General features: G+C 40.7%; 1 protein-coding gene and 1 long non-coding RNA gene across 3 annotated transcripts in view; one reads left to right on the plus strand and one right to left on the minus strand.

The window, feature by feature from the left end:
• LOC101117129 (inhibitor of carbonic anhydrase-like) overlaps positions 1-8,077 on the minus strand; it is a 45,505-nt gene extending 37,428 nt beyond the window's left edge. For both annotated transcript variants that reach the window (XM_004003331.5, XM_012103227.4), the window contains exon 1: positions 8,009-8,077. In XM_004003331.5, coding sequence (XP_004003380.2) covers positions 8,009-8,051 — 43 coding nt within the window. In that variant the 5' untranslated portion in view covers positions 8,052-8,077. The remainder of the gene's footprint in view (positions 1-8,008) is intronic.
• LOC132657428 (uncharacterized) lies at positions 1-27,488 on the plus strand. The gene is made up of 3 exons (XR_009595605.1): positions 1-4,901; positions 7,502-8,336; positions 19,756-27,488. It is a non-coding gene; the product is annotated as an uncharacterized LOC132657428 (long non-coding RNA).
• Positions 27,489-27,805: the final 317 nt, after the last annotated feature.

The raw sequence follows: 27,805 nt of genomic DNA on the forward strand, positions 1-27,805 counted from the left end.
AAAAGTAATAAAGAAGATTCTTGTCAAAAAAAAAAAAAAATAAATAAATGGGGCAAGAGATATCAAATTTCACTCCGAGAAATCCATATCAAAGACAGGAAGTGACAAACGGAGTGCTTCAGCTTTATTTGAACAGGCCCATTTGGCAGCAGCCACCCAGGGTAGGAGAGCCAGTGACAGAGTGGAGCTGTTGGGCCATGTGCCCTTATGCAGAACAGACGTGTACAGAGTAATAACTCATGTTGCATTTTGCATTTTGAGCCTTTCAAAGCATGTTTACTCTGCTTGCCAGTGCATATTCTTAAAACATTCTGCTCTTGGAAATGACTGGTAACCATGGATACAATACAACTCTATAAGTGAAAATAGCTTTGTAAGTAGATTAAGTTACACAAAGAGCTACTGTATACAATTGCAGTTTTTTTCTTTTTTAAAAGTATACACTTACTGTGAAAACTTCGGAAGGTCTGTATTTTCCATCACTTTTGCTTATGTTCAAATGATTAAAGCTGCAGCTTTTGCGCTACTGATGTTTTTAAATTATTTTTTTCCTGAATGAAAGATTCAGTGCTTCACAATTTTCCAAAGTATCACAAAGTTGATTTCGTACAATCCTATAATAACCATTTTTTTCCCTCTCTTACTTCTATATTACCCCTCACTCCTTCCCTCTCCCCAATGATAGCCATGGTTCATTCAGTGTGAATATAAAATAGGGTGAATGATATTTGCATAGTTAGGGAAAAGCTAAAACCTTGACAAAAACATGGTACTAAAACAGGGAACTAAGCGAAACAAACAAAACACAAAACAAAAAAATTAAACCAGATAGATTTCTGTTTCCATCTATGACAGATAACTGATATGGAACCTACCTTAGGACTTTAAACAACTGAAAAAAACAAGCAAACAAACAAAAAGCCTGGGAAAAAACATATTAAAAAAATGTTTTAAAACACCGGGCAACAGGAAGTTCACGATTATGATCCTCGAGAGAAGGGAAACAAATAAGGTAAGCCTTGAAATCACTCTAGCTTTCTTCCTGGACAAAATGTCCAGACGGCAGGGCAGAAAGGAGCAAACAGTCTGATGGTCATTCTAAGCAGAGGAGATAGAGATCGTAGCTTGGCAAGGCAGAGGCGATTAAGAATGTGCAGCATAGGGTACCAAAGAGCAGGGAGTGCAAAAAGAGAGGAGAAAGACAGAGAAATAGAGATCCCGAATTTTCACACCCTGGAGATTCTGGCTAATTATCAATCTGATCATTGTGGAGGCCAGGCAAGGACAACTGCTAGGGGAAAAAAAATTTAATGGAGACCTTAAACCAAGCAGTTCACAGAGTTCAAATGGGGTTAAGAATCATCTGAGTTCACACCATTCAGAGTGGAGAAAATCTTATTGAGTAAATAGTGCATTTTTGAAAGATTCCAGAAGTAAGCTAAACTAGATCTGGAAAGAAAAGTAATCTAGACACAGCCTAAACATCTTGAAAACTAATCTTCAACATTAAGCTGATCTGAAGACATTATGAGTGCCTGCCAGAAAAAAAGGTTGATACCCCTTAAATTAAAAACAAATCCAGTACTCAGTAAGGTAAAATTCACCGTGTGTAGCAACCAATAAAATTAATACACATGTGAAGGTGCAGGAAAATGTAAACCATAACCAGGAGGAAAATCAGCCAATAGAATCAGACCCACAAGTGAAAGAGATGAGGAAATTAACAGAAAATAACTTTAAAACAGCTATTTTAAATGTTGAAAGTATGCTCAGAGATTTTTTTTTTTTAAGCATGGATATCAGTGCTGCCAGGGGATGTGGCACTTCCCCTCTGCTCTTACACTAGTTGTGTGTCACCACATGCAGCCTGAGCATGCAGAATGATGCCAGCAAGTGTGAGGACCTGCACTTGCCGTGGAAATGCTCCACCAGCAACTGTAACATCAGTACCAAGGACCGTCCAGATGAACCTGGCCAAGGCTGACAAAATGACAGACAGCTTCAAAGGCCAGTTTAAAACGAGGCTATCTGTGGGGCCATTTGCAGGATGGGAGAGTCAGATGATCAGGATGGGAGAGTCAGATGACCAGTCAAGGCTTATGGCATTGTGTAAAAGAACTTCGGACTGGAGAGGATCATGGAAATGTGAAATATTTTTCATAAATAGTGACCCCCTCAGAAAAGAAAAACACGAGCATAATGAGGATACAAATGTAAGATGTAAAGAGCCAAAAAGAACAGCTAGAGATAGAAAATCTGAAATGAAAATTCCATTGGGTGGGATTAACAGATACTACAGAAGAAAAAAGATGATCTGGAAGACACTATTAGAAACCATCCAAAATGAAGCAGAGAGAAAAAAGATCGAAGACCAAAGATCTGAGCCTCAGTGATTTATCATATACTATCAAGTGATCTAACATACGTGTAACTGGAGTCCAGGATAAAAAAGGAGGGAAGGGACAGGAAAAAATATGGGAAGAAATATTCAGTCAGAATATTTCCTAATATTATGAAAACTACAAACTCACAGTTCTGAAGCAACCAGAGGAAAGAGGCAAAATTAGGTACAGAGGAACAGACAATAAATATCTCAGACTTTTTGTCAGAAACCATACAACTTAAAGACAATGGGATGATATCACTAGAGTGCTGAAAGAAAAATAACTCACTTAGAAATCTTAGAAATAACTTAGAAATCTACGACCAATGAAAACAACTTTAAGAATTGAAGGAAAAACCAAACTTTTCCAGGTAAACAAATGTCGAGAGAATTAGGGTTCAGCTAACTTGCACTACAATGAATGTTAAAGGAAGTTCCAGACCCAGGTGGTTACACTGATGAATTCTGCCAAACACTTAAAACAGAAATCTCACCAGTGCTACACAAACTATCTTGTAAAGCAGAGGAGAAAGTAATATACCTAGAAAATATTTCTTAGAAAAAATATTCATTTTCTAAAGACAACATTAACTTGATACCAAGTCCAAACAAAGACATTAAAGACAAAGTAAACTACAGCCAAATATCCCCCATGAACACAGATAACAAAAATCATTTACAAAACATTAACAAATCAAAAAATATTAATAAATCAAATCCAGCCAAAAAATTTTTGAGTACATGAATACACACACACACACACACACACACACACACACACACACACACAATTTATCCCTTACCCAGGAATGAAAAGTTGAATTAAAGTGCAAAAATTAATCAGTATAGTTCACCATATTACAGAATAAAACAGAAAAATCCATATGATAATCTCAACAGAACAGAAAAGGTACTAGCCAATTCAAAATTCCAAAGTAAGGGTAGAAAGAAATGTCCTTAACCTGATAAAGAGCATATACAAAAAAATCACACTCACTGTCATACATAATGGTGAAAGACTGAATGCTTTCCCCTTCAGGTCAGAAACAAGTCAAAGATAGACATTCTCATCACTTCTAACATTGTAATAGAGGTCTTAATCATTTTAACGAAGCTCAAGAGAGAAACAAAAGGTACACAGATTGGAAAAGAAGATACAAAATTGTCTGTATTCATAGATAACACGTTTCTCTACAAAGAAAACTTTAAGGAATAAATGAGTTTAAGAAGATCATCAGATTTGAGGTCAATATACTAAAATCAACTGGATCTCTACAATGCTAAAAAGATAAAAACTACAAAAATGAAATTTAAAAAATACTACTTACAATGACATATCTAGAGATGAGTTCAACAAATTATGAATAAGACCTGTACATGAAAACTACTAAATATTCCCAAGATAAATGAAAGACCTAAATAAATAGATATAGAATGTTCATGGATTAGAAAACTCAATATTAAGATGTCAACTCTCCTCAAAATAACGTATAAATGCAATCCCAATAAAAACCAAACCTAATCTTGCTTTTTATAGAAATTGATAACCTGATTCAAACCTGTGTTTGGATATGCAAAATACCTAGATGGCCAAACCAGCACTGAAGTAGCACAATAGAGCCAGAGGATTTATACTATCTGATTTCCAGACTTACTATAAAGCTATAGCAACCAAGGGAGTATGATCTTGTCATAAGGAGCGACTAAAGCTTAATGTAACAGAACAGTCTAGAAATTGACCCATATGGAGGCAGTAGGTCTTCCCTGTAGCTCAAATGGTAAAGAATCTGCCTGCAGTGCAGGAGACCCAGGTTTATTCCCTGGGTCAGGAAGAGGCTCTGGAGAAGGGAATAGCTATCCACTCCAGTATACTTGCCTGGAGAATCCCATGGAAGGAGGAGCCTGTTGGACTACAGTCCATGGGATCGAAAAGAGTCAGACCGAACTAAGCAACTAAAACTACTACTATTCTATAACACTACTACTATTATAGAGGCAGTAGATTTTCAACAAAGCTGCCAAGGTAATTCAGTGACGAAAGGATATTCTTCTCAAAAAATAAAAAATAAAGAAGCTCTCAAAAACAAGTCCTGGAAAAACCAGATATTCATATGAGAACTATGAATTGAAACTCTTTCTTTATACCACACAAAAAATTAACTAAAAATGCATCATAAACCAAAATACAAAACCTGAAGCTATAAAACTTCTAAAATAAAACAAAGAGGAAAATACTGCAACTTGTGGGGCTAGCCAGTTATATTTTTAGAGACAACACAAAACATAATAACAAAAAATAAAAATTAGGTAGGTGAACCTGATCAAAATGTAAGACATTTGCTCTTCAGAAGAAATCATTTAGAAAATGGAAAGCTAAGCCACAAATATGGCTTAAATAATTGTAATACATCTATCCCTTGTGGCTCAGACAGTAAAGAATCTACCTGCATGCGGAAGACACAGGTTTGATCCCTGGGTTGGGAAGATCCCCTGGAGAAGGGAATGGCTACCCACTCCAGTATTCTTGCCTGGAGAATTCCACGACAGAGGAGCCTAGTGGGCTACAGTCCACGGAGTCACAAAGAGTTGAACACGACTGAGTAATGTGTAAGTAAAGTGTAAGTAATACACTTTATCTGACCAAGGACTTGCATCTAGAGAATATAAAGGGCTTTTTAACTCAAGAAGTCAAACAATCCAGTTGAAAAATAGGGAAATATTTGTACAGATACTTTATAAAAGAAGATATACAAAAAAATCTTCAGCATTATTACTCTTCAGGGAAATGCAATTTAAAACCATTATAAGCTACCACACAAATCTATTAGAAAGGTTAACTTGAAAATACTGACAACACCAAGTGTTAGCAGGATGTAGAGCAACTGAAATTCTCATATTGCTGGTAGGAATGTGAAGTGGTACAACTACTCAAAAAAAAAAACTGACATTTTCTTAACAAGTTAAACATACACTTACCATTATGACCCAGCAATGCTACTCTTAAATATTCACCCAAAAGAAATAAAAACATATGTCCACCCAAAGACTTGGATACTAATAGTCAAAGCAGCTTTAGTCATAATACTCCCAATCTGAAGACAATCTAAACATCCACTAAGAAACTAGTGGAAAACAAACTATAGTAAAGACATCGTGAAATACTATCAAGCAGTAAAAATGAGTGAACAACAATGTGGATGAGTCCCTGAACAATTATGCAGAATGAAATTAGCCAGACACAAAAGACTAGGTACTGTATAATTCCATTTATGTGAAATCTTAGAAAAGGAAAAACTTATCTAAAGTGGGAAAAAAAATGGGAATGACTAGGAAGGGATAGTGGACAGTTTGAGAGTGACGGAAATGTTCTGTGTTTTGATTGTGGTGGTAGTTGTATGCGTAGGCATGTTGTTGAAATTCATTGAACTGTATGTGTACATAAAGAAAGGCACTATATAAAATGTAAGTAAAAGTTATTTTAAAAAGAAAGGGAGTGTATGTAAGCAAGCTAAGGGTCAATGGAGTCAAATGGCCTAAACTAGACCAGCCATCAGTAAAACTCCATCAGATCATGTGACAGTTTCAAGAAGGGGTACTCAGAGCCCACCTCGACTATTTCAATCTGGTAGCCCATGCTCACTGTGTGGAGAAATCTCTTCCCAAGAAGAGCAAAAGATCGAGAAAGGTGGCAGCCAAGGTGGAGGGACAGGCTGTTCTGAGCCCCTGGTTCTTGGCTCTTTCAAGGTGTCCTAATCACCAACTCCTCTCCACTGACAATTTTAGTTTAAACTAGTTTGGTCTCATTCCTGTCATCTGCCACCTGAAGCATTTTTATTGGAAAAGAACACTGAGCTTTGAAGAAAGCTGGTCCCCAATTCCAGCCTTGCGCAGCGCCAAGAGGGACGAGATGTTGGGGTGGAGTGGGCAGAGGACAGAGGAGAGGCAAGCTCTTGCCTCTGTTTAGTAAACACAGAGCTGACTGGGAGAGTGAACTCTCTGTCAGTGCCTGACACTGCCAGGAGAAGGATGGAGGGAGAACAAACACAAGCACTGTTCAGGGAGAATGGGGTGAGACCAAGAGGCTGCTCTATAGATTCCCTGCGGCCATAGTCGGACCACAGCAGCAGCAGCCCGGCAGCCCTCCTCAGCCCCTGCAGAGCTCCCTCTGTGGCCCTAGAGGGCAGCACTTGGCCCGGGAGGCCCAGAAAGCACTCCTTGCATTTCCTGCCTTCTTCTGCCCAGCCCAGGTTACCCCTCCCCCCATGATAGATCCACTGCCCCAGAAATGACTTAGGACAACCTGAGACCTGGCAGAACCAGGGCTGGACAGAACCCAGTCGTTCAGCCTGGGAGGGCTTCCACCTGCATGAGCTCAGTGACTTTGTACTGTGACCTTCCTTACAGTTACCCAACCAAGAGCCCCCTTCATTTAAGTGCAGGATTTTTTTTTCCAGTGATAACTCACCTGTGCCTAGAGCTCTGCCCTTAGGCACGTGACTTCACGTCAGGTGCACAGCAACTGTGTTTGCTGTGAAAAAGTAATTTCTACCTAACTGAGAAGTAAATTAGCTCAGAGAGGGCAAGGGACCACTCAGAGTCACATGGCACTGAGTGACGGGTGGATCTCATTCTAGGGTGGGTGTTTGTCTCCTATATTTCTCCACCTCTCTAGTGTATGGTAGGGATGGGAGGCATTGTATGTTCAGAGCATACAATGCTTCTGGTTAGACACTTGACAAGATTACCTCATGTGCTTCAGCCCCTCATTAATAGTCTGTGAGTCCTGGGGGAAAAAATCTGTTCTCTCCTCTGACCCTGTTTCCTCCCCTCTAAATGGGATGAACAGCCTTCAGGCAAGGGGTCAGGAACATTTTTCAGAATTGTCTACCGAGGTAATGACTAGCTTTGTGAGCCATACAGTCTCTGTGGCAACTAATCAACTCTGCCTTAAAGCCTGAAGGCAGCTATTGTCGTTGTTGTCATTGTTTAGTCACTGAGTCAGGTCTGACTCTGCGACTCTATGGACTGTATCCAGGTTCTTCTGTCCACGGGATTTTCCCCGCAAGAATTCTGGAGTGGGTTGCCATTTCCTCCTCCAGGGGAATCTTTCCCACCCAGAAATCAAACCTGCGTATCCTGCATTGGCAGGAGAATTCTTTACCACTGAGCCACCCGGGAAGCCCAAAAGCAGCCATAGATAGTACTTAACTGAATGAGCCTTATCCTGTTGCACTGAAGTGTTATTTATGGATGCTGACGTTTGAATTTCATTTAATTCTCATGTGTCAATACTATTTTTCTTTTTGTTTTCTTCCACCCATGTGAAGATGTAAAACCCATTCTTAGCTCAGTCTGCTGTATATAGGCGGCTGGCGGAATTTGGCCGGCTGGTCATAGTTTGTGAACTCCTGTCCTAGGTTATAGCGTTTCTTCAAGGGCGACTGACTGTCGGGTGTACTGATGCACCTCCGGGGGTGGAAGGCACTTTGCAGCCAGCCAGACTCTGGGCTGCTTCGAAGCCGCTCTAGCCCAGGCAGTGTACCGTCCCGCTGTGGCTGACCCTCTGCTGGTACCCGGTCCCCATCCTAGGCGGCCGCCCTCACCCAGCTTCCAGCGCGCACTCACCCAGGGCGCCCGCGCACAGCAGGGAGCAGATGACGAGCCTCATTCTCCTCGTTGGCGCGCGACACCTATCCGGCTCCCGGGGCCTCAGTTAGCTTTACCTGCCCGCGAGGGGGCGGATCCGCCGCCTCGGAAGGGTTCGCTCTTCCGGCGGATCGCCCTCGCCACACCCCCATCCCTTGCGCGGACATCTCGCCAGCCGGGCCTCGGCTGCATCTCTGCCCAGCGCCAGGGGCTGCGAGGCTGGATCTCCGCTCGCCAGCTAGAGCCGCAGCCAGATATATAAGCCGCAGCAACCCCGGAGCCCGTTGGAGAGAGACACAGGCCCAAGGTGAGAGTGACAGCCTGGGCCCCAGGTTAGTTACTAGAATGCAGGTTCCTTGACTTCTAGACCTAGACAGCAGCTCTTGCGTGGCCCTCCCTTTCGGGACTGAGGGGCGGTAGACGAGGTGAAACCTGTGGATCCCTCCTCTAGGAAGGCATGTACACACGTATATACAACATTTTGAGCACAATTTTCAGCGATCCTCAGACTCTTCCTCCAAAGCGTCTCGGATGCCCACTCCAGGTCCCTCCCAGAAGCTCTCCAATCCCCAACTCCCATAAAATGGTCTCCTGCAACCCTGTCCTGAAGGCTGAGATCTGGTGAAGCGCAGGTGCAGACTACGGAAGACTTCCTCCGGAAGTCTGTGAACTCTGCCTGGGGCAAGTCTTCTGAATTTAGAGAGAAGTTAAAAAATTTTTCTTGAATGTAATAAACATACATGAAACTTCACATGTCCCAAGTATAAAACGATGCATTATCACCAAATGGGCACAAGCGCATAACACAAGAAAAGGAACGTTAATAGGGTGGGATGCCCCTCCTCGGTTACTTCTTCCAATCTTCCCACAAGTGTATCCATTATCTTGACTTGTAGCAACGCAGACTAATTCTGCTGATTGTTTAACTTTACAGACGTAGGATCATACCATATGTACAATGTTGCATCTGGCTTCTTTCACTCAAGGTTATATTTGTAAGATTCATCTACCTTGCTGTTTATGCACAATCCCAGGCTTGGTATTGTATCAGTTCAGTTCATCTCAGTTCAGTCGCTCAGTCCTGTTTGATTCTTTGGAACCTCAAGGACTGCAGCACACGAACTCCCGGAGCTTGCTCAAACTCATGTCCATTGAGTCCGTGATGCCATCCAATCATCTCATCCTCTGTCATTCCTTTCTCCTGCCTTCAATCTTTCCAGGATCAGGGTCTTTTCCAATGAGTCAGTTCTTCCCATTAGTGACAAAACTATTGGAGCTTCAGATTCATCATCAGTCCTTCCAATGAATATTCAGGACTGATTTCCTTTAGGATGGGCTGGTTTGATCATCTTGCTGTCCAAAGGACTCTCAAGAGTCTTCTCCAACACCATAGCTCAAAAGCATCAATTCTTCAGCACTCAGCTTTCTTTATGGTCCAACTCTCACATCCATATATGACTACTGGAAAAACCATAGCTTTGACTAGACGGATCTTTGTCAGCAAAATAATATCTCTTCTTTTTAATATGCTGTCCAGGTAGATTTAATATGCTGTGGTAGATTTTCTTCCAAGGAGCAAGTGTCTTTTAATTTCATGGCTGCAGTCACCATCTGCAATGATTCTGGATGCTATGATCCTAGTTTTTTGAATGTTGAGTTTTAAGCCAGCTTTTTCACTCTCCTCTTTCACTTTCATCAAGAGGCTCTTCAGTTCCTCTTTGCTTTCTACCATAAGGGTGGTGTCATCTGCATATCTAAGGTTATTGATATTTCTCCTGGCTATCTTGATTCCAGCTTGTGCTTCATCTATCCTGGCATTTTGCATGGTATAATCTGCATATAAGTCAAATAAGCAAGGTGACAATATACAGCCTTGATGTACTCCTTTCACAATTTGGAACCAGCCCATTGTTCTATGTCCAGTTCTAACTGTTGCTTATTGACTTGTGCGGGGGACGACCCGTGAAGGGTTAAGTCTTGGGAGCTCCCTGGCAGGTATGCCGGGCCCTAGGACATGTTCCTAAGCTCCCTGTCCCGCCACCCTCAAGAATTTTTATAGCCCTTAAGGCTCCAAGATGTTTGGTTTCGGCAACATTTCATAGAAGATAGATTATCTTATTATGTATACTTCATAGAAGATAGATTATCTGATTGTGTTCTGTATACAATGGTAAGGGTCTAGTGATTGTATCTTGAGATTAAAAACAACCTTGTGAATGTCATAAGTCACGTACTTTACCCTATGTATACTGCAGCACAATAAAGCAAGGTATCAGCCATTTGGGGCTGATCCTCTCAACCCCATCTTTTGTCTCTCTCTTATTTTTCTTAGCGGGGACGCTCCGTTCTCTCCCTGTGCAGGTGCGACTCTTGCTTGTGCTGGCCGCGGCAGACTTGCATACAGATTTCTCAGGAGACAAATAAGGCAGTTTGGTATTCTCATCTCTCGAAAAATTTTTCACAGTTTGTTGTGATCCACACAGTCAAAGGCTTTGGCATAGTCAATAAAGTAGAAGTAGATGTTTTTTATGGAATCCTCTTGCTTTTTGCATTATCCAATGGATGTTGGCAATTTGATATCTGGTTCCTCTGCCTTTTCTAATTCCAGCTTGAGCACCTGGAAGTTCTCAGTTCATATACTGTTGAAGCTTCACTTGGAGAAGTTTGAACATTACTTTGCTAGCCTGTGAGATGACTGAATTGTGCAGTCATTTGAACATTCTTTGGCATTGCCTTTCTTTGGAATTGGAATGAAAACTGACCTTTTCCAGTCCTGTGGCCACTGCTGAGTTTTCCAAAATTTCTGGCATATTGAGTGCAGCACTTTCACAGCATCTTCTTTCAGGATTTGAAATAGCTCAACTGGAATTCCATCACCTCCACTAGCTTTCTTCATGGTGATGCTTTCTAAGGCCCACTTGACTTCACATTCCAGGATGTCTGGCTCTAGGTGAGTGTGAGTGATCACACCGTTGTCATTATATGGATTGTGAAGATCTTTTTTGTACAGTTCTTCTATGTATTCTTGCTACCTCTTCTTAATATCTTCTGCTTCTGTTAGGTCCATACCATTTCTGTCCCTTATTGAGCCCATCTTTGCATGAAATGTTCCCTTGGTATCTCTAATTTTCTTGAAGAGATCTCTAGTCTTTCCCATTCTATTGTTTCCCTCTCTTTCTTTGCACTGATCACTGAGGAAGGCTTTATCTCTCCTTGCTTTTCTTTGGAACTCTGCATTCAAATGGGTATATCTCTGGGTTATCCCTCTCCTTTCCCAGAAACTTGGCACCTCTAATGTCTAATGCTCTTAAATAGATGTTTTCTGGGTCTTTATCCACATCTGGATGTGCTCAACAAGAGCACGGTTCTTATACAGGCTACTTCAACATGACAGAAGCACAAATGAGGACAACATTAGCTACTAATTTTTAATCTTTTATTTTTTAAAATATTCTAGCATATTGTTAACTGAATGAATGAATTTTACAGGTTATTGTGCTCATTTACAACTGTTCCAACTCCTCATTTATTCATACCTTTGAAAGGAAATAGTGTCTAACATTTTTCTTGTTTTACATGCTAACTCTAAGTTGGAAAATAGTGTCTCAAGGTGTAAGGCTCAAAAAATTGTCAAATAGGTGAATAAATGCACATAAAGGATTATCTCAAAAGTAGATTGAGCAATCTTCTCTGTAGGCCAGTGGACAAAAGCTAAATAGGGTCAAGAGGTGAGCATTTCTCTTAAGGTTAATGATCTGCCTAAAGCTAACATAGCCTAAAACCAGTAGCCCAAGATACCCAGTGACCTCTGAGTGGGGCAAACTCTGGAAAATTCCTATTTATTGTAACCAAGTCATATTGCAAAGGAAGGACATCCATAATCCTAAAGCCATCAATGTTGCTTTGACATAATCATAGCAGCAGAGCAGGTTAGATTGTATCATAGGAAACAATTTAAAGACTTCATGACGACCTTTGAAAAATTAGGAATTTGTAAATTTATCATAACTGTGTGCCAGGCACTAAGCTAAGTGTTTTTCAAATATTAATTTATAGTAACCTCATAAGTTGCTATTATCATCTCCATTTCATACAGGAAGAAAGTGAAGCACCAAGAGGTTAAGTAACTTGCCTGAGGTCAGACAGACAGTACATGTCAGAGCCAGTATTCAAGCTAGGCAGCCGGCTTCCAAGACCATGCTCTTCCTCATGTGGCCTCTGGCATTTATCTCTGAACCTATTTCACCCTTTCCTCTTTCCAAGGGCCTTTCTGATAATAAAAACAGTTTTGAAATGGTAACACATTTGTTTAAACCCTGGCAACTTCAGAATTGATTAGGTTGGTACTAGTTGACATAACAGATGAAACTCCAAATCTCAATGGTTTCACATAACGGAAGTTGGCTTCCTGCTAGTATAAAGCCCAGTTGGAATCAGAGGTCTTATTTTGTTGGAGAGTCAGGGGTGCAGGGTGGGGGGCGGGGGGGGGCGGTCCACCTTCATAGCTCTGGTTAGTCAATCAGAGATACAGGCTAAGAGATGCTCTGCCATTTTCAACATGTAGTTTCCAAGACTGCCTTGTGTGTTGACACCTAAAATAAGGAAGTATGGGAGGTACAAGAGGTTTCCATGAACCAGGTCTGGAAGTGCTATACATCACTTCTATTTATGTTCTATTAGCTATAACTCAGTCACATGACCCCACGGAGATGCAGACAGGGTGGGAACTGGAATCCCTGGCTCAGCAGCTTTGTCCCAGCCACAACATGCACCATCAAAGAGGATCACATATCTTCGGTCTTTTGTCTTAGTTTGTGTTTCCCCAGAAAACACACTTTTAGATAAGACTTTTCAAATGTTTTATTTGGTAAAATAAAGAATATTTGCTAAAATTAAGTTAGAGAATAGGAAAGAGAGACAGGGATAAAAAGGCAACCAAAGGATGTACTGACAGGTCAGTTACCTCCATGGAGACTGGAGCTTAATTCCACTGGGGAAACTCTGGGAGCGAGGGTGAAATAGCCCATCCAAGAGGCTTGCAAACAAGAGGCTTTGTACACCAACTCCTGTCAGTAATCGTTTGAAGGTTTTTTCCCCCCATGGGTCATAGATCCCCTTGCTTCCTGGGCTACTGTGCAGATGCAAAGCCAACTCCTGGTGTCACAGAATGCTTTCATGCAAAGAAACACAGGTGCTGGCAGTTGGAAGTTTCCCAGTATGCCTGTGAGTGGTAAGGCTGAGGGGATATATATGGGATACTAAGGATCTGCTACACAGTCTCTGCCAGAATCCACTGGATGGTCCAGTGACATATGGACTGAAAAGATTGAGTGCTGCTCAGCCCTCATCCCCACCAATCACATGGTGATATATAATAGTGGAGCAAGGACAAAACAACTGCAGTAAAATTTCTTTTCAGAAAGTTCTGGAAAGAGGGGATTCCTAGCTGTTGCTGATCAGTATCAACTTTGAAATTCTACTGGAGAGGCACTGGATAGTTCCTCTTCCTGACTCGGGTTCTGCTCTCTGAAAGTAGTTCCTTTGCTCAGTGTTCTCCAAAGACCCTCTTGGAGGGTCCTCCTTCTCTATGCTCCTCTCTAACCAGGTCTAGATAGGGTATTGGGAAACTAGTGCTCCCTGAAGGCTGTATGACTTTTCACCCACTTCCTATTATGCAAGCTTGAAAATTATATTAAAGTTTGAATACTCAGAATTTCTGGTCTTCACAAAACAATGACCTCAAAACCTTAGTAACCTTCAGATCTACTTGCTCCCAGTTAGTTTCACACATAAAAGACAAAGGCAAGGCCTGGGTGATGAAGCTGGTGAAGATACATGAGACATATTTATTGATTCCATAGATAGCAAAAATAGAAGCAGCCAAAGGTGCTAGCTCCCTGGGTCCTTACCCACACACTGAAAAGGATGACACCAAAGGGAAGGGGCTGGTGACTGCAATTGAGATTGGCAGTCCAGTTCCTCATCACTGGGGAGCCAAATCTAGATCATAGCTATGTGGTTTTATATTCTGCAGCTCTATTCTGAGGGGACAGTGCAGAGAGCACACTTGATCAGAATCTGGGAGGTGATGAGAAGCTATCTCATGACATTCTTCTGGGGCAGGTGGGAAGACAAGTGGGAGGTGGCCTCCACCCTCTCATGTTCCAGCAGGATCACAGAGTGTTTGGCTTAGATGTGCTGCAGTTTCAACCTTCACCTGTGTGGATACGTACATGTTTGCCAGGAAGCCATGGAAGAGCTGTTCCCCTACAGTAGTTGCCACACTCAGAGTTCTCTCCTGGACTAATTTTCAAGCCTGATTGCTATTCTTTACCTCATACCTGTTTCTCTCTCAATTAATAGTACCTAACAATCACTTCATGGTAAACAGATGTGGGGAAAATGGAAACAGTGACAGATTTTATTTTCACGGGTTCCAAAATCACTGTGGATGGTGACTGCAGCCAAGAAATTAAAAGACACTTGCTACTTGGAAAAAAGTTATGATAAACATAGACAGCTATTAAAAAACAGAGACATCATTTTGCCTACAATGGTCCATGTAGTCAAGCTATGGTTTTTCCAGTAGTCGTGTATGGATTTGAGAGTTGGACCATAAAGAAAGCTGAGCACCAAAGAATTGATGCTTTTGAATTATGGCACTAGAAAAGACTCCTGAGAGTCCCTTGGACTGGAAGGAGATCAAACCAGTCCATCCTAAAGGAAATCAGTCCTGAATATTCATTGGAAGGACTGATGCTGAAGCTCCAATACTTTGGCCTCCTAATGCGAAGAGCCGATTCATTGGCAAAGAACCTGATGCTGGGAAAGATTGAGGGCAGGAGGTGAAGTGGGTGACAGAGGATGAAATGGTTGGATGGCATCATCAACTCAATGGACATGAGTTTGAGCAAACTCTAGGAGATAGTGAAGGACAGGGAAGCCTGGCCTGCTGCAATACATGGGGTCTCAAAGAGTCAGACATGACTTAGAGACTGAACAACAACAAGCCAGGTTGAGTAGGAGGCCCATACTCTTATGTAGGTCTATCTCACATGGATGGGTTATAATGTACGTTTGTTCTGGAAAACTTCTCTCAGGTTTCTTTTCATTTTTAGGGCCTAGATGCAATCAGCTTTTCCAACCTTGCAAAATCCAAATTTTGGATTTTTAAATTCTTTTTACTTCTTGCTTGTAAACAAGCTAATCCTTCCCTGAGTTTAGCACTTTCTCATAATACCAGATTAAATGCAGCCAATAGCAACTAATGCATGCTAGTAACATCCTATTTCACCTCCTCCTCCTCCACTTCAGTGGATTCAGTTGACCTATATGTTCTACCTTCCAGGTATGAAGACAACAGTCTAAATAAATATTTTGCCACCACAGAGACTATTTCTATAGCAAGAAAGATCATTTACTAACCTCATTTTTAAATTATACATCCCCTTATTTGTATATAGTCTTTGTGGTGGCAAAATATTTATTTAAACCGTTGTCTTCATACCTGGAAGGTAGATCATAGGCCTACTAAGTGATGAAGTGTAGGAGGAGGAAGTAAAATTAACCTCATTTTTAAATTGTATATCCCCTTATTTATACATGGGTCTTCCTTAGTAGCTTAGATGGTAAAGAATCTGCCTGCAATGCAGGAGACCCAGGTTAGTTCCCTGGGTTGGGAAGATCCCCTGGAAAAGGAAATGGCTACCTACTCCAGTATTCTTGCCTGGAAAATCCCATGGACAGAGGAGCCTGGTGGGCTACAGTCCATGTGGTTGCAAGGAGTCAGACATGACTGAGCAACTAATGTCAATGTTATTTGTATGTATTTATTCATTCACATCACTAGAAACAGATATAAAACTCTATCACTGAAAAAGTCTGGTTTTAGTTTATGTTGTAGTTTTCAGAAATCTCATCGATGTAGCAAAATATAACAGGAAATATTCATATTCATATTACCCATATTTAAGAAATAACTATCTTTTTATATTTGTTTCCTGCGTTTTTTCATTTTACAAAAGATAAATTTCCCTTTAGGCTTAACCCAAGCAAAGTCTAGAGTGTCTGGCTCTAGGTGACAGAAGTGCTAAGGAAACAGGAAGGTGAGGGGAAAGTTAATGCCCAGATCCCATCTTCAGAGGCAGCTTCTTAAGAGCACATCACAACTGTTCTGTGCTTTCACTAACATCTTCAAGGGTGAAAATCCATATAACTGTTTTCACCCTTTCCTAAAGGATTACTCTTCAAGCAAACTTTAACATGAATCAGAATCATTCTGAAGGCTTGTTGAAACACAGAGCAGCAGCCGCATCCTGGAGCTCAGCCGGCCTGTGGTTGGACTCATGAAGGTTCATTTCTAATAAGTTCTCAGGTGATGATGGTGCTACTGGTCCAGACACTACACAGCATACACAACCACGGCTCTAGCCAATGCCCTAGATTCACCAGGGCACCTCAGAAACAGATAAAGACCATTTCTGCCCATGAAATGACGCAGATGGCAAAACTTGTCACCTGGCCTTCTATTCCAAAGAGGAGGTCAACTCCCCTGCTATTCAAAGTCAACCACTAAAAGCTAAACAGTTAATTTCATTCTCAGATGGTAAAGAATCCACCTGCAATGCAGGAGACCTGGGTTCACTCCCTGGATTGGGAAGGTAGCCTGGAGAAGGGAAAGGCTACCTACTGTAGTATTCTTTCCTGGAAAATCCCCATAGACAGAGGAGCCTGGTGGGCTACAGTCCATGGGGTCACAAAGAGTCAGACACAACTGAATGATTAAACACAGCACATGACTCCCATCTTCCTCCTCTGAGGCCTTCACTGGGTCCTAGAAATGTCAAGAATGGGCTCCTGTCCATTGCAGAGATGTGTGGCAGCCTGTGACAAGGAGCACTGTGGTGAGTCAGGAAGGACAGGGGGGTTCCAGTCATGGTGCCTCTGAACAACCCCAGGTGTGACCACTTTCTGGCTGTGTGGCCCTGGGGCAGTCACACAGTCCCTGAGCCTCACTTTCTCATCTACATGATTTGAGAGGTGGCTACCCTCTCATAGTTGAAAGACAGTGTGGGGAGGGGTTGGTTGGAAAATATCAGATAAATATCCACTCAGTTGAAAGATATTGGAGGAGGCTTGGTTGAAAGATACCAGGGAATAATCACTCAAGAGAAAGATACTGGGGGTAGAGAAAGGTGCTAGTTGAATAATACCAGGCTTTGCTCAGTTTTGTGAGACTAAGTGGTCTGTAATGAGTAGTTGGATATAAGACTGATCTGATGCTTTTCCTCAATTTGGCTGCCATCATAGCATTTGTTGGGATAAAAGTGAGGATATTACATGAGAGCTTTGCTCTGAAGGAAAGGGATAAGGCTTTTCCCAGCTGCTTACTGTTTTCTTAGGCAACTGAGAAATTTACAGTGGTGGAGGCAGAATCCTCATACCATGCAGTGGTCCCATAGGGAAACCCCACCCATTCATTAAAACACTTTCTCATCCGGGGTCACAAATAGGAATTGGCCATTCAGTGATTTGAGCACCCATGGTGGTCTTAGATCACAGAAGGGAGAAATTGAGACATGTGAGAGGGTTGAAATGCCTCTAAGGTTAACCCTAGAGGGTTAAGTTCACAAGCAGTGCACTGGCTTAGCACACAATTTCATTAGTGCGTTTTAATCTCAAAAACTCAACTTTAAAATGGGAAATACAGCCTCTCCAACACAGAAACAAGGGATATCAGAAAGCCAGCCTCTAACTGACACCCAAGCTAGGGTTAAGGACATACAAACTTATACTCAATTGAGCAAATTATACTAAAGAAGAACTCAACCTAAAAAAGTCCAAATCAGGGTTCTTCTGATATTCAAAAATTGCTATTTTTGTGCACACAGAAAAAGCCAGCCACAAATCAAACAAACTGAGTGGAATGCTTACTTTGATTGGTATTTAGAAGCTACTAAACTAAAAAAGGCTGCTAGAACTCTGTCTCTTCTTTTGCTCCTCCCACATATCTTTTTCTATCTGAATTGCCTGATTCAGATGCTGTATCTTTTTCTTTTCCAAGTCGTCTGCCTACTGTTGCTTTTTCTTCCCCAATAAAGGAAGAAAAAAAATCAGAAGTGATTATAACTCCCTTTAAGGAGGAACCTATTACAGGGAGAGATGACCCATCCTTAGTGTTTATAACACACCCAGGACCTAAGCAGAACTTTAGAGCCTTAGCTAAGGAATTTCCAATCCAAGTTAGGATCCATTAGGATTTGCTAAGGAATTTGAGTTACACTTCTGGACTTATAAGTCTGGGTTTTCAGATCTATATCAATTAATAGAGCTGTTAGTTTCTGAAAGCAAAGCAAGGGAATGAATTTTAAAAAGCAGGATGTAAACATTCCTTAATGGATTTTGAACCACAGGCTCACACTGAATACAAGGAATTAGCTCAGAAATTGCTTGAACTTATCCCACAGGTTTTTCCAAAAAGAAAAAAAGGACCAGAGATTCACCAGTGCAAGCAAAGATTAGATGGATCAGTTCTAGATTATTATGAAAGGTTTGAAAAAAAAACTTTTAAGCAATAATCTAGCTTGACACCTGAACCATTCTCTAAACACCAAAGCAGCCCCTTGCTTAACTCTGCTTTTTCAGAAGGCTTAAAGAAGCATTTGACTACTCTAGTCAAAGGATAACCTAGATTGGTCAGAGTTACAAACAAATGCCCTTGTTACATTGGCTGACCAATATTTCACAATCATTAAAAAAAAAAAAAAAGTAAGGGGTATCTACAAAAATGATCAACCTTTAATTGTGCCAATGCCTGTTGAAGTTTAACTGACTCCTGTTTAATTCCCAACTAGTAGAGAAAGCTAGCTTGAAAGAAAAAAAGGTATATATATGTATCTTCAGAATTCTGACCCTGAGAGAATAAGGCCTACTAGGAAAACCTGATTTTCTCTTCCTGTTCCTTGAGCCCAGAGTTCTAAGGATTATTTATTCTATCTTGACCATCTCTAATTCTTGAAACAGGGGGAGAAAGGGGATAGGAAAAATTATTTAACTTATTCCAATTATTATTTACAAGTAGTGAGCTGTATATTATGATACATGTTTCATGACTAAGTTTAGAAAATGAAGCTATGAGATCCCTTGTTGTATCTGTCTGGATATATGTGTGTCTCAATATGCGTGTTTGGATAATATTTCTGAGGTTGTCAATGAGCTCTACTTAATTGAATTAAAGAAAATCAAGTATTTATATAAGTTCTGAAAGATATAGAAGATAACTGGCCAGAATTAATTTCAGATTTATATAAGCTGGGAAATATTCAATATTAAATTAATACCTGATATTAATGTTTAAGTTTTTTGACCTAATTAATATAGACATGTCTTTAGAGTCATCAACATTAAGTATAATAGTTTTTGCATCTAGATTTAAATAAAATCTTGTTATAGCTATTGCAACTTTGTCAGCAAGGAAGGTAACTTGATGTGAAGGAACTTTAAAGGAAAGAAAATACAAATAATGCAAGAGCTCTTAGAAAAACTTTATTAAGAATAGTTATGCTTAGAACTGTCTATCTAAAATAGTCTCTCCAGATTCTGGTAACTTGAAATTCTAGAGTTGTGCTGAATTATTAAGTGATGGAAGTTTATTGAATAGCTAGGTCACTCCCAAATAAAATAAGATATTGAGACATTAATTACTAAACACTGGCTTCCTCTTTCAGAAACACTAAAGATATTTTGAGGAGCAGTCCTAAGATGGCGGAGGAATAGGATGGGGAGACCACTTTCTCCCCCACAAATTCATCAAAAGAACATTTGAACGCTGAGTAAATTCTGCAAAACAACTTCTGAATGCTGGCAGAGGACATCAGGCACCCAGAAAAGCAGCCCACTGTCTTCGAAAGGAGGTAGGAAAAAATATAAAAGATAAAAAGAGAGACAAAAGACGTAGGGACAGAGATGCATCCCAAGAAGGGAGTCTTAAAAAAGAGAGGTTTCCAAACACCAGGAAACACTCTCACTGGTGAGTCTGTGGCGAGCCTTGGAACCTCAGAGGGCAACATAACCAGGAGGAGAAATAAATAAATAATTAAACCCCACAGATTACGTTCCCAGCGGTAACTCCCAGCGGAGAAGCAGCGCAGACACCAGCATCTGCCACTAGCAAGTGGGGGCTGGGCAGGGAGGCACAGGCTGCATTGCTTAGAGCAAGGACTGGGCCTGAATGCCCCGAGGGCAATCTGAGGGAACTAACTTGAGATAGCAAACCAGACTGGGATAGCTATCCCATGAAAAGCCCTAACCTACGACACTGCCAGGCCCACTCACAGAACGAAGGACTGAGCAGAGCTAGCTAGCCCATGCCCCACTGGAGACAGGCAGGTGAGGGCAGCCAGAGCCAGAAGGGGGCAATCGCGTCCCCAGAGAGGCATCATCTGCCAAGCTTCATTGCTAACCAAGACTTCTTGGGATTCTGGACTGTCGACATCCACTGGGAGGGTCGCAGCCAGAGATCAGCTCCCCAGAAGAGACACATGGCACACCTGAGAAGGCGTGCCGGTTATATACCCAGAAAACCAGGCAGCAGGGACAGGGGAGGCGATAAGTCACAGCGACTGTGCTCGCCAAGCTCCTGGTCACCTGAGCTGCTCAGACCTGGGAAGGACACAAAACGCAGGCCCAACCGAGTCTGCATCTTTGTGGAGTACCTGAGTACCTGAGCGGCTTAGACCTGGCAAGTGCATACAGCCCAGGGCCAGCCTCAGACAGTTCCTGGCAGAGAAACCTAGAGCCTAAGCAGTGCAGACAGGGAAAGCACACAGGCTGTGAGCAGGGGCAAACCCATAGTGGCTGAGACACTGCAAGCACACGCCAGTGTTGTTTGTTTGCAGTGTTCCCCATTCCCCACAGCACGACGGAACAAGTAGCCTAAAAAAGTGTCACCACCGCCCCCTTGTGTCAGGGCAGAAATTAGACACTGAAGAGACCAGCAAACAGAAGAAGCTAAAACAGAGGGAACCGTCTTGGAAGTGCAATAGATTAAAACCCTGTAGTTAGCACCGACTACATAGGAAGGGGCCTATAGATCTTGAGAAGTATAAGGCAGATCAAGGAACTATCTGAAAATGAACTGACCCCAAACTGTCCATAACAACACTAGAGAAAGTCCTAGATATATTTTTACTGTTATCATTTTTTAAATTTGTAAAAAAATTTTTAAAATTTTAAGTCCTCTATTACTCCTTTAATTTTCATTTTTATAACCTCTATTACTTAAAAAAAAGACCCTATTTTTAAAAGCAAACTTCATACATATACATTTTATAATTTTTGTGACTTTGTTTTTTTCTTTAATATTGTATTTTTGAGAATCCAACCTCTACTCTAGATTTTTAATCTTTGCTTTTTGGTATTTGTTATCAATTTTGTACCTTTAAGAACCCAATCTTCAGTACCCATTTTTACCTGTGAGCAAGATTGCTGGCTTGACTGCTCTCTCCCCCTCTGGACTCTCCTTTTTTTCCACTATGTCTCCTCTATCTCCTGCCCCGCCCCTTCTCTTCTCTACCCAACTCTGTGAATCTCTTTATGTGTTCCAGACAGTGGAGAACACTTAGGGAACTGATTACTGACTATATCTGTCTCTCTCCTTTTGATTCGCCCCTTTATCCTCCTGGCCACCTCTGTTTCCTTCCTCCCTCTTCTCTGTATGCAGACTGTGGAGAGCACATAAGGAAGTGATTACTGGCTAGCTTGCTCTCGCCTCTTTTGATTCCCCCTCCTCTCCTCCTGGTCACCTCTATGTCCCTCTTCCTTCTTCTCTTCTCTTCTCCATGTAACTCCGTGAAACTCTCTGGGTGTCCCTCACTGTGGAGAAACTTTTAATCTTTAACCCAGATGTTTTATCATCAGTGCTGTATAGATGGAGAAGTCTTGAGGCTACTGTAGAATAAGACTGAAAATCAGAGGCAGGAAGTTAAAGTCCAAATCCTGAGAACACCAGAGAACTCCTGACTCCAGGGAACATTTATTGATAGGAGCTCATCAAATGCCTCCATACCTACACTGAAACCAAGCACCACCCAAGGGCCAACAAGTTCCAGAGCAAGACATACCATGCAAATTCTCCAGTAACACAGGAACATACCCCAGAGCTTCAATATATAGGCAGCCCAAAGTCACACCAAACCAACTGACATCTCATAACTCATTACTGGACACTTCATTGAACTCCAGAGAGAGGAAATCCAGCTCCACCCACCAGAACACCAACACAAGCTTCCCTAACCAGGAAACCTTGACAAACCACCCATCCAACCCCACCCACAGTGAGGAAACTCCACAATAAAGAGAACTCCACAAACTGCCAGAATATGGAAAGGCCACCCCAAACACAGCAATATAAACAAGATGAAAAGGCAGAGAACTACCCAACAGGTAAAGGAACAGGATAAATGCCCACCAAACCAAACAAAAGAGGAAGAGATAGGGAATCTACCTGATAAAGAATTCCAAATAATGATAGTGAAAATTATCCAAAATCTTGAAAACAAAATGGAGTTACAGATAATTAGCCTGGAGACAAGGATTGAGAAGATGCAAGAAAGGTTTAGCAAGGACCTAGAAGAAATAAAAAAGAGTCAGTATATAATGAATAATGCAATAAATGAGATCAAAAACACTCTGGAGGGAACCAACAGTAGAATAACAGAGGCATAAGATAGGATAAGTGAGGTAGAAGATAGAATGGTAGAAATAAATGAAACAGAGAGGAAAAAAGAAAAACGAATTAAAAGAAATGAGGACAATCTCAGTGATCTCTGGGACAATGTTAAATGCCCCAACATTCGAATCATAGAAGTCCCAGAAGAAGACGACAAAACGAAAGACCATGAGAAAATACTTGAGGAGATAATAGTTGAAAACTTCCCTAAAATGGGGAAAGAAATAACCACCCAAGTCCAAAAAACCCAGAGAGTCCCAAACAGGATAAACCCAAGGCGAAACAACCCAAGACACATATTAATCAAATTAATAAAGATCAAACACAAAGAACAAATATTAAAAGCAGCAAGGGAAAAAACAATAAATAAGGCACAAGGGGATTCCCATAAGGATAAGAGCTGATCTTTCAATAGAAACTCTTCAGGCCAGGAGGGAATGGCAGGACATACTTAAAGTGATGAAAGAAAATAACCTACAGCCCAGATTACTGTACCCAGCAAGGATCTCATTCAAATATGAAGGAGAAATCAAAAGCTTTACAGACAAGCAAAAGCTAAGAGAATTCGGCACCACCAAACCAGCTCTCCAACAAATGCTAAAGGATCTTCTCTAGACAGGAAACACAGAAAGGGTGTATAAACTCAAACCCAAAACAATACAGTAAATGGCAATGGGATCATACTTATCAATAATTACTTTAAATGTAAATGGGTTGAATGCCCCAACCAAAAGACAAAGACTGGCTAAATGGATACAGAAACAAGACCCCTATATATGTTGTCTACAAGAGACCCACCTCGAAACAAAGGACACATACAGACTGAAAGTGAAGGGCTGGAAAAAGATATTCCATGCAAACAGAGACCAACAGAAAGCAGGAGTAGCAATACTTATATCAGATAAAATAAACTTTAAAACAAAGGCTGTGAAAAGAGACAAAGAAGGACACTACATAATGATCAAAGGATCAATCCAAGAAGAAGATATAACAACTTTAAATATATATGCACCCAACATAGGAGCACTACAATATGTAAGACAAATGCTAACAAGTATGAAAGGGGAAGTTAACAATAACACAATAATAGTGGGAGACTTTAATACCCCACTCACACCTATGGACAGATCAACTAAACAGAAAATTAACAAGGAAACACAGACTTTAAATGATACAATAGACCAGTTAGACCTAATTGATATCTATAGGACATTTCACCCCAAAACAATGAATTCCACCTTTTTCTCATGTGCTCACAGAACCTTCTCCAGGATAGATCACATCCTGGGCCATAAATCTAGCCTTGGTAAATTCAAAAAAATTGAAATCATTCCAAGCATCTTTTCTGACAACAATGCAGTAAGATTAGGTCTCAATTACAGGAGAAAAACTATTAAAAATTCCAACATATGGAGGCTGAACAACATGCTGCTGAATAACCAACAAATCACAGAAGAAATCAAAAAAGAAATCAAAATATGCATAGAAATGAATGAAAATGAAAACACAACAACCCAAAACCTGTGGGACACTGTAAAAGCAGTGCTAGGGGAAGGTTCATAGAAATACAGGCTTACCTCAAGAAACAATAAAAAAGTCAAATAACCTAACTCTACACCTAAAACAACTAGAAAAGGAAGAAATGGAGAACCCCAGGGTTAGTAGAAGGAAAGAAATCTTAAAAATTACGACAGAAATAAATGTAAAAGAAACAAAATAGACCATAGCAAAAATCAACAAAGCCAAAAGCTGGTTCTTTGAGAAGATAAATAAAACTGACAAACCATTAGGCAGACTCATCAAGAAACAAAAGGAGAAAAATCAAATCAATAAAATTAGAAATGAAAATGGAGAGATCACAACAGACAACACAGAAATACAAAGGATCATAAGCGACTACTATCAGCAACTATATGCCAATAAGATGGACAACGTGGAAGAAGTGGACAAATTCTTAGAAAAGTACAACTTTCCAAAAATGAACCAGGAAGAAATAGAAAATCTTAACAGACCCATCACAAGCACAGAAATTGAAACTGTAATCAGAAATCTTCCAGCAAACAAAAGCCCAAGACAAGACAGCTTCACAGCTGAATTCTACCAAAAATTTAGAGAAGAGCTAATACCTATCCTACTCAAACTCTTCCAGAAAATTGCAGAGGAAGGTAAGCTTCCAAACTCATTCTATGAGGCCACCATCACCCTAATACCAAAACCTGACAAAGATGCCACACAAAAAAGAAAACTACAGGCCAATATCACTGATGAACATAGATGCAAAAATCATTAATAAAATTCTAGTAAACAGAATCAAACAACACATTAAAAAGATCATACAGCACGACCAAGTGGGCTTTATCCCAGGGATGCAAATATTCTTCAATATCCGCAAAATGAGTCAATATGATACACCACATTAACAAATTAAAAAATAAAAGCCATATGATTATATCAATAGATGCAGAGAAAGCCTTTAACAAAATTCAACATGCATTTATGATAAAAACCCTCCAGAAAGCAGAAATAAAAGGAACATATCTGAACATATTAAAAGCTATATATGACAAACCCACAGCAAACATTATCCTCAATGGTGAAAAATTGACAGCATTTTCCCTAAAGTCAGGAACAAGACAAGGGTGCCCACTCTCACCACTACTATTCAACATAGTTCTGGAAGTTTTGGCCACAGCAATCAGAGCAGAAAACTAAAAGGAATCCAAATTGGAAAAGAAGAAGTAAAACTCTCACTGTTTGCAGATGACATGATCCTCTACATAGAAAATCCTTAAAGACTCCACCAGAAAATTACTAGAGCTAATCAATGAATATAGTAAAGTTGCAGAATATAAAATCAACACCCCAAAATCCCTTGCATTCCTATACACTAATAATGAGAAAATAGAAAGAGAAATTAAGGAAACAATTCCATTCACCACTGCAATGAAAAGAATAAAATACTTAGGAATATATCTACCTAAAGTCCCTGATGTTCAAGCTGATTTTAGAAAAGGCAGAGTAACCAGAGATCAAATTGCCAACATCCGCTGGATCATTGAAAAAGCAAGAGAGTTCCAGAAAAACATCTATTTCTGCTTTATTGACTATGCCAAAGCCTTTGACTGTGTGGATCACAATAAACTGTGGAAAATTCTGAAAGAGATGGGAATACCAGACCACCTAACCTGCCTCTTGAGAAATCTGTATGCAGGTCAGGAAGCAACAGTTAGAACTGGACATGGAACAACAGACTGGTTCCAAATAGGAAAAGGAGTACGTCAAGGCTGTATATTGTCACCCTGCATATTTAACTTATATGCAGAGTACATCATGAGAAACGCTGGACTGGAAGAAACACAAGTTGGAATCAAGATTGCCAGGAGAAATATCAATAACCTCAGATCTGCAGATGACACCACCCTTATGGCAGAAAGTGAAGAGGAACTAAAAGCCTCTTGATGAAAGTGAAAGAGGAGAGTGAAAAAGTTGGCTTAAAGCTCAACATTCAGAAAATGAAGATCATGGCATCTGGTCCCATCACTTCATGGCAAATAGATGGGGAAACAGTAGAAACAGTGTCAGACTTTATTTTTTTGGGCTCCAAAATCACTGCAGTTGGTGATTGCAGCCATGAAATTAAAAGACGATTACTCCTTGGAAGTTATGAGCAGCCTAGATAGTATATTCAAAAGCAGAGACATTACTTTGCCGACTAAGATCCATCTAGTCAAGGCTATGGTTTTTCCTGTGGTCATGTATGGATGTGAGCATTGGACTGTGAAGAAGGCTGAGCGCCGAAGAATTGATGCTTTTGAACTGTAGTGTTGGAGAAGACTCTTGAGAGTCCCTTGGATTGCAAGGAGATCCAACCAGTCCATTCTGAAGGAGATCAACCCTGGGATTTCTTTGGAAGGAATGATGCTAAAGCTGAAACTCCAGTACTTTGGCCACCTCATGCGAAGAGTTGACTCATTGGAAAAGACTCTGATGCTGGGAGGGATTGGGGGCAGGAGGAGAAGGGGACAACAGAGGATGAGATGGCTGGATGGTATCACAGACTCGATGAACGTGAGTCTGAGTGAACTCCGGGAGATGGTGATGAACAGGGAGGCCTGGTGTGCTGCGATTCAGGGGGTCGCAAAGAGTCAGACACGACTGAGCGACTGAGCTGAACTGAAAGAAACAAAAGACCTATATATAGAAAACTATAAAACATTGGTGAAAGAAATCAAAGAGGACACTAATAGATTGAGAAATATACCTCGTTCATGGATTGAAAGAATCAATATAATGAACATGAGTATACCACCCAAAGCAATCTATAGATTCAATGCAGTCGCTATCAAGCTACCAACAGTATTTTTCAGAGAACTAGAAGAAATAATTTTACAATTTGTATGGAAATACAAAAACCTTGAATACCCAAAGCAATCTTGAGAAAGAAGAATGGAACTGGAGGAATCAACCTGCCTGACTTCAGGCTCTACTGCAAAGCCACAGTCATCAAGACAGTATGGTACTGGCACAAAAACAGAAATATAGATCAATGGAACAAAATAGAAAGCCCAGAGATAAATCCAAGCACCGATGGACATCTTATCTTTGACAAAGGAGGCAAAAATATACAATGGAGAAAAGACAATCTCTTTAACAAGTGGTGCTGGGAAAATGGTCAACCACTTGTAAAAGAATGAAACTAGAACACTTTCTAACACCATACACAAAAATAAACTCAAAACGGATTAAAGATCTAAACATAAGACCAGAAACTATAAAACTCCTAGAAGAGAACATAGGCAAAACACTCTCCGACATAAATCACAGCAGGATCCACTATGACCCACCTCCCAGAATATTGGAAATGAAAGCAAAAATAAACAAATGGGATCTGGTTAAAAGCTTCTGCGCAACAAAAGAAACTATAAGCAAAGTGAAAAGACCACCTTCAGAATGGGAGGAGATAATAGCAAATGAAGCAATGGACAAAGAATTAGTCTCAAAAATATACAAGCAGTTCATGCAGCTCAATTCTAGAAAAATAAACGACC

The sequence above is a fragment of the Ovis aries genome, chromosome 1 (assembly GCF_016772045.2).
Source record: "Ovis aries strain OAR_USU_Benz2616 breed Rambouillet chromosome 1, ARS-UI_Ramb_v3.0, whole genome shotgun sequence".
Classification (NCBI taxonomy): Eukaryota; Metazoa; Chordata; class Mammalia; order Artiodactyla; family Bovidae; genus Ovis; species Ovis aries.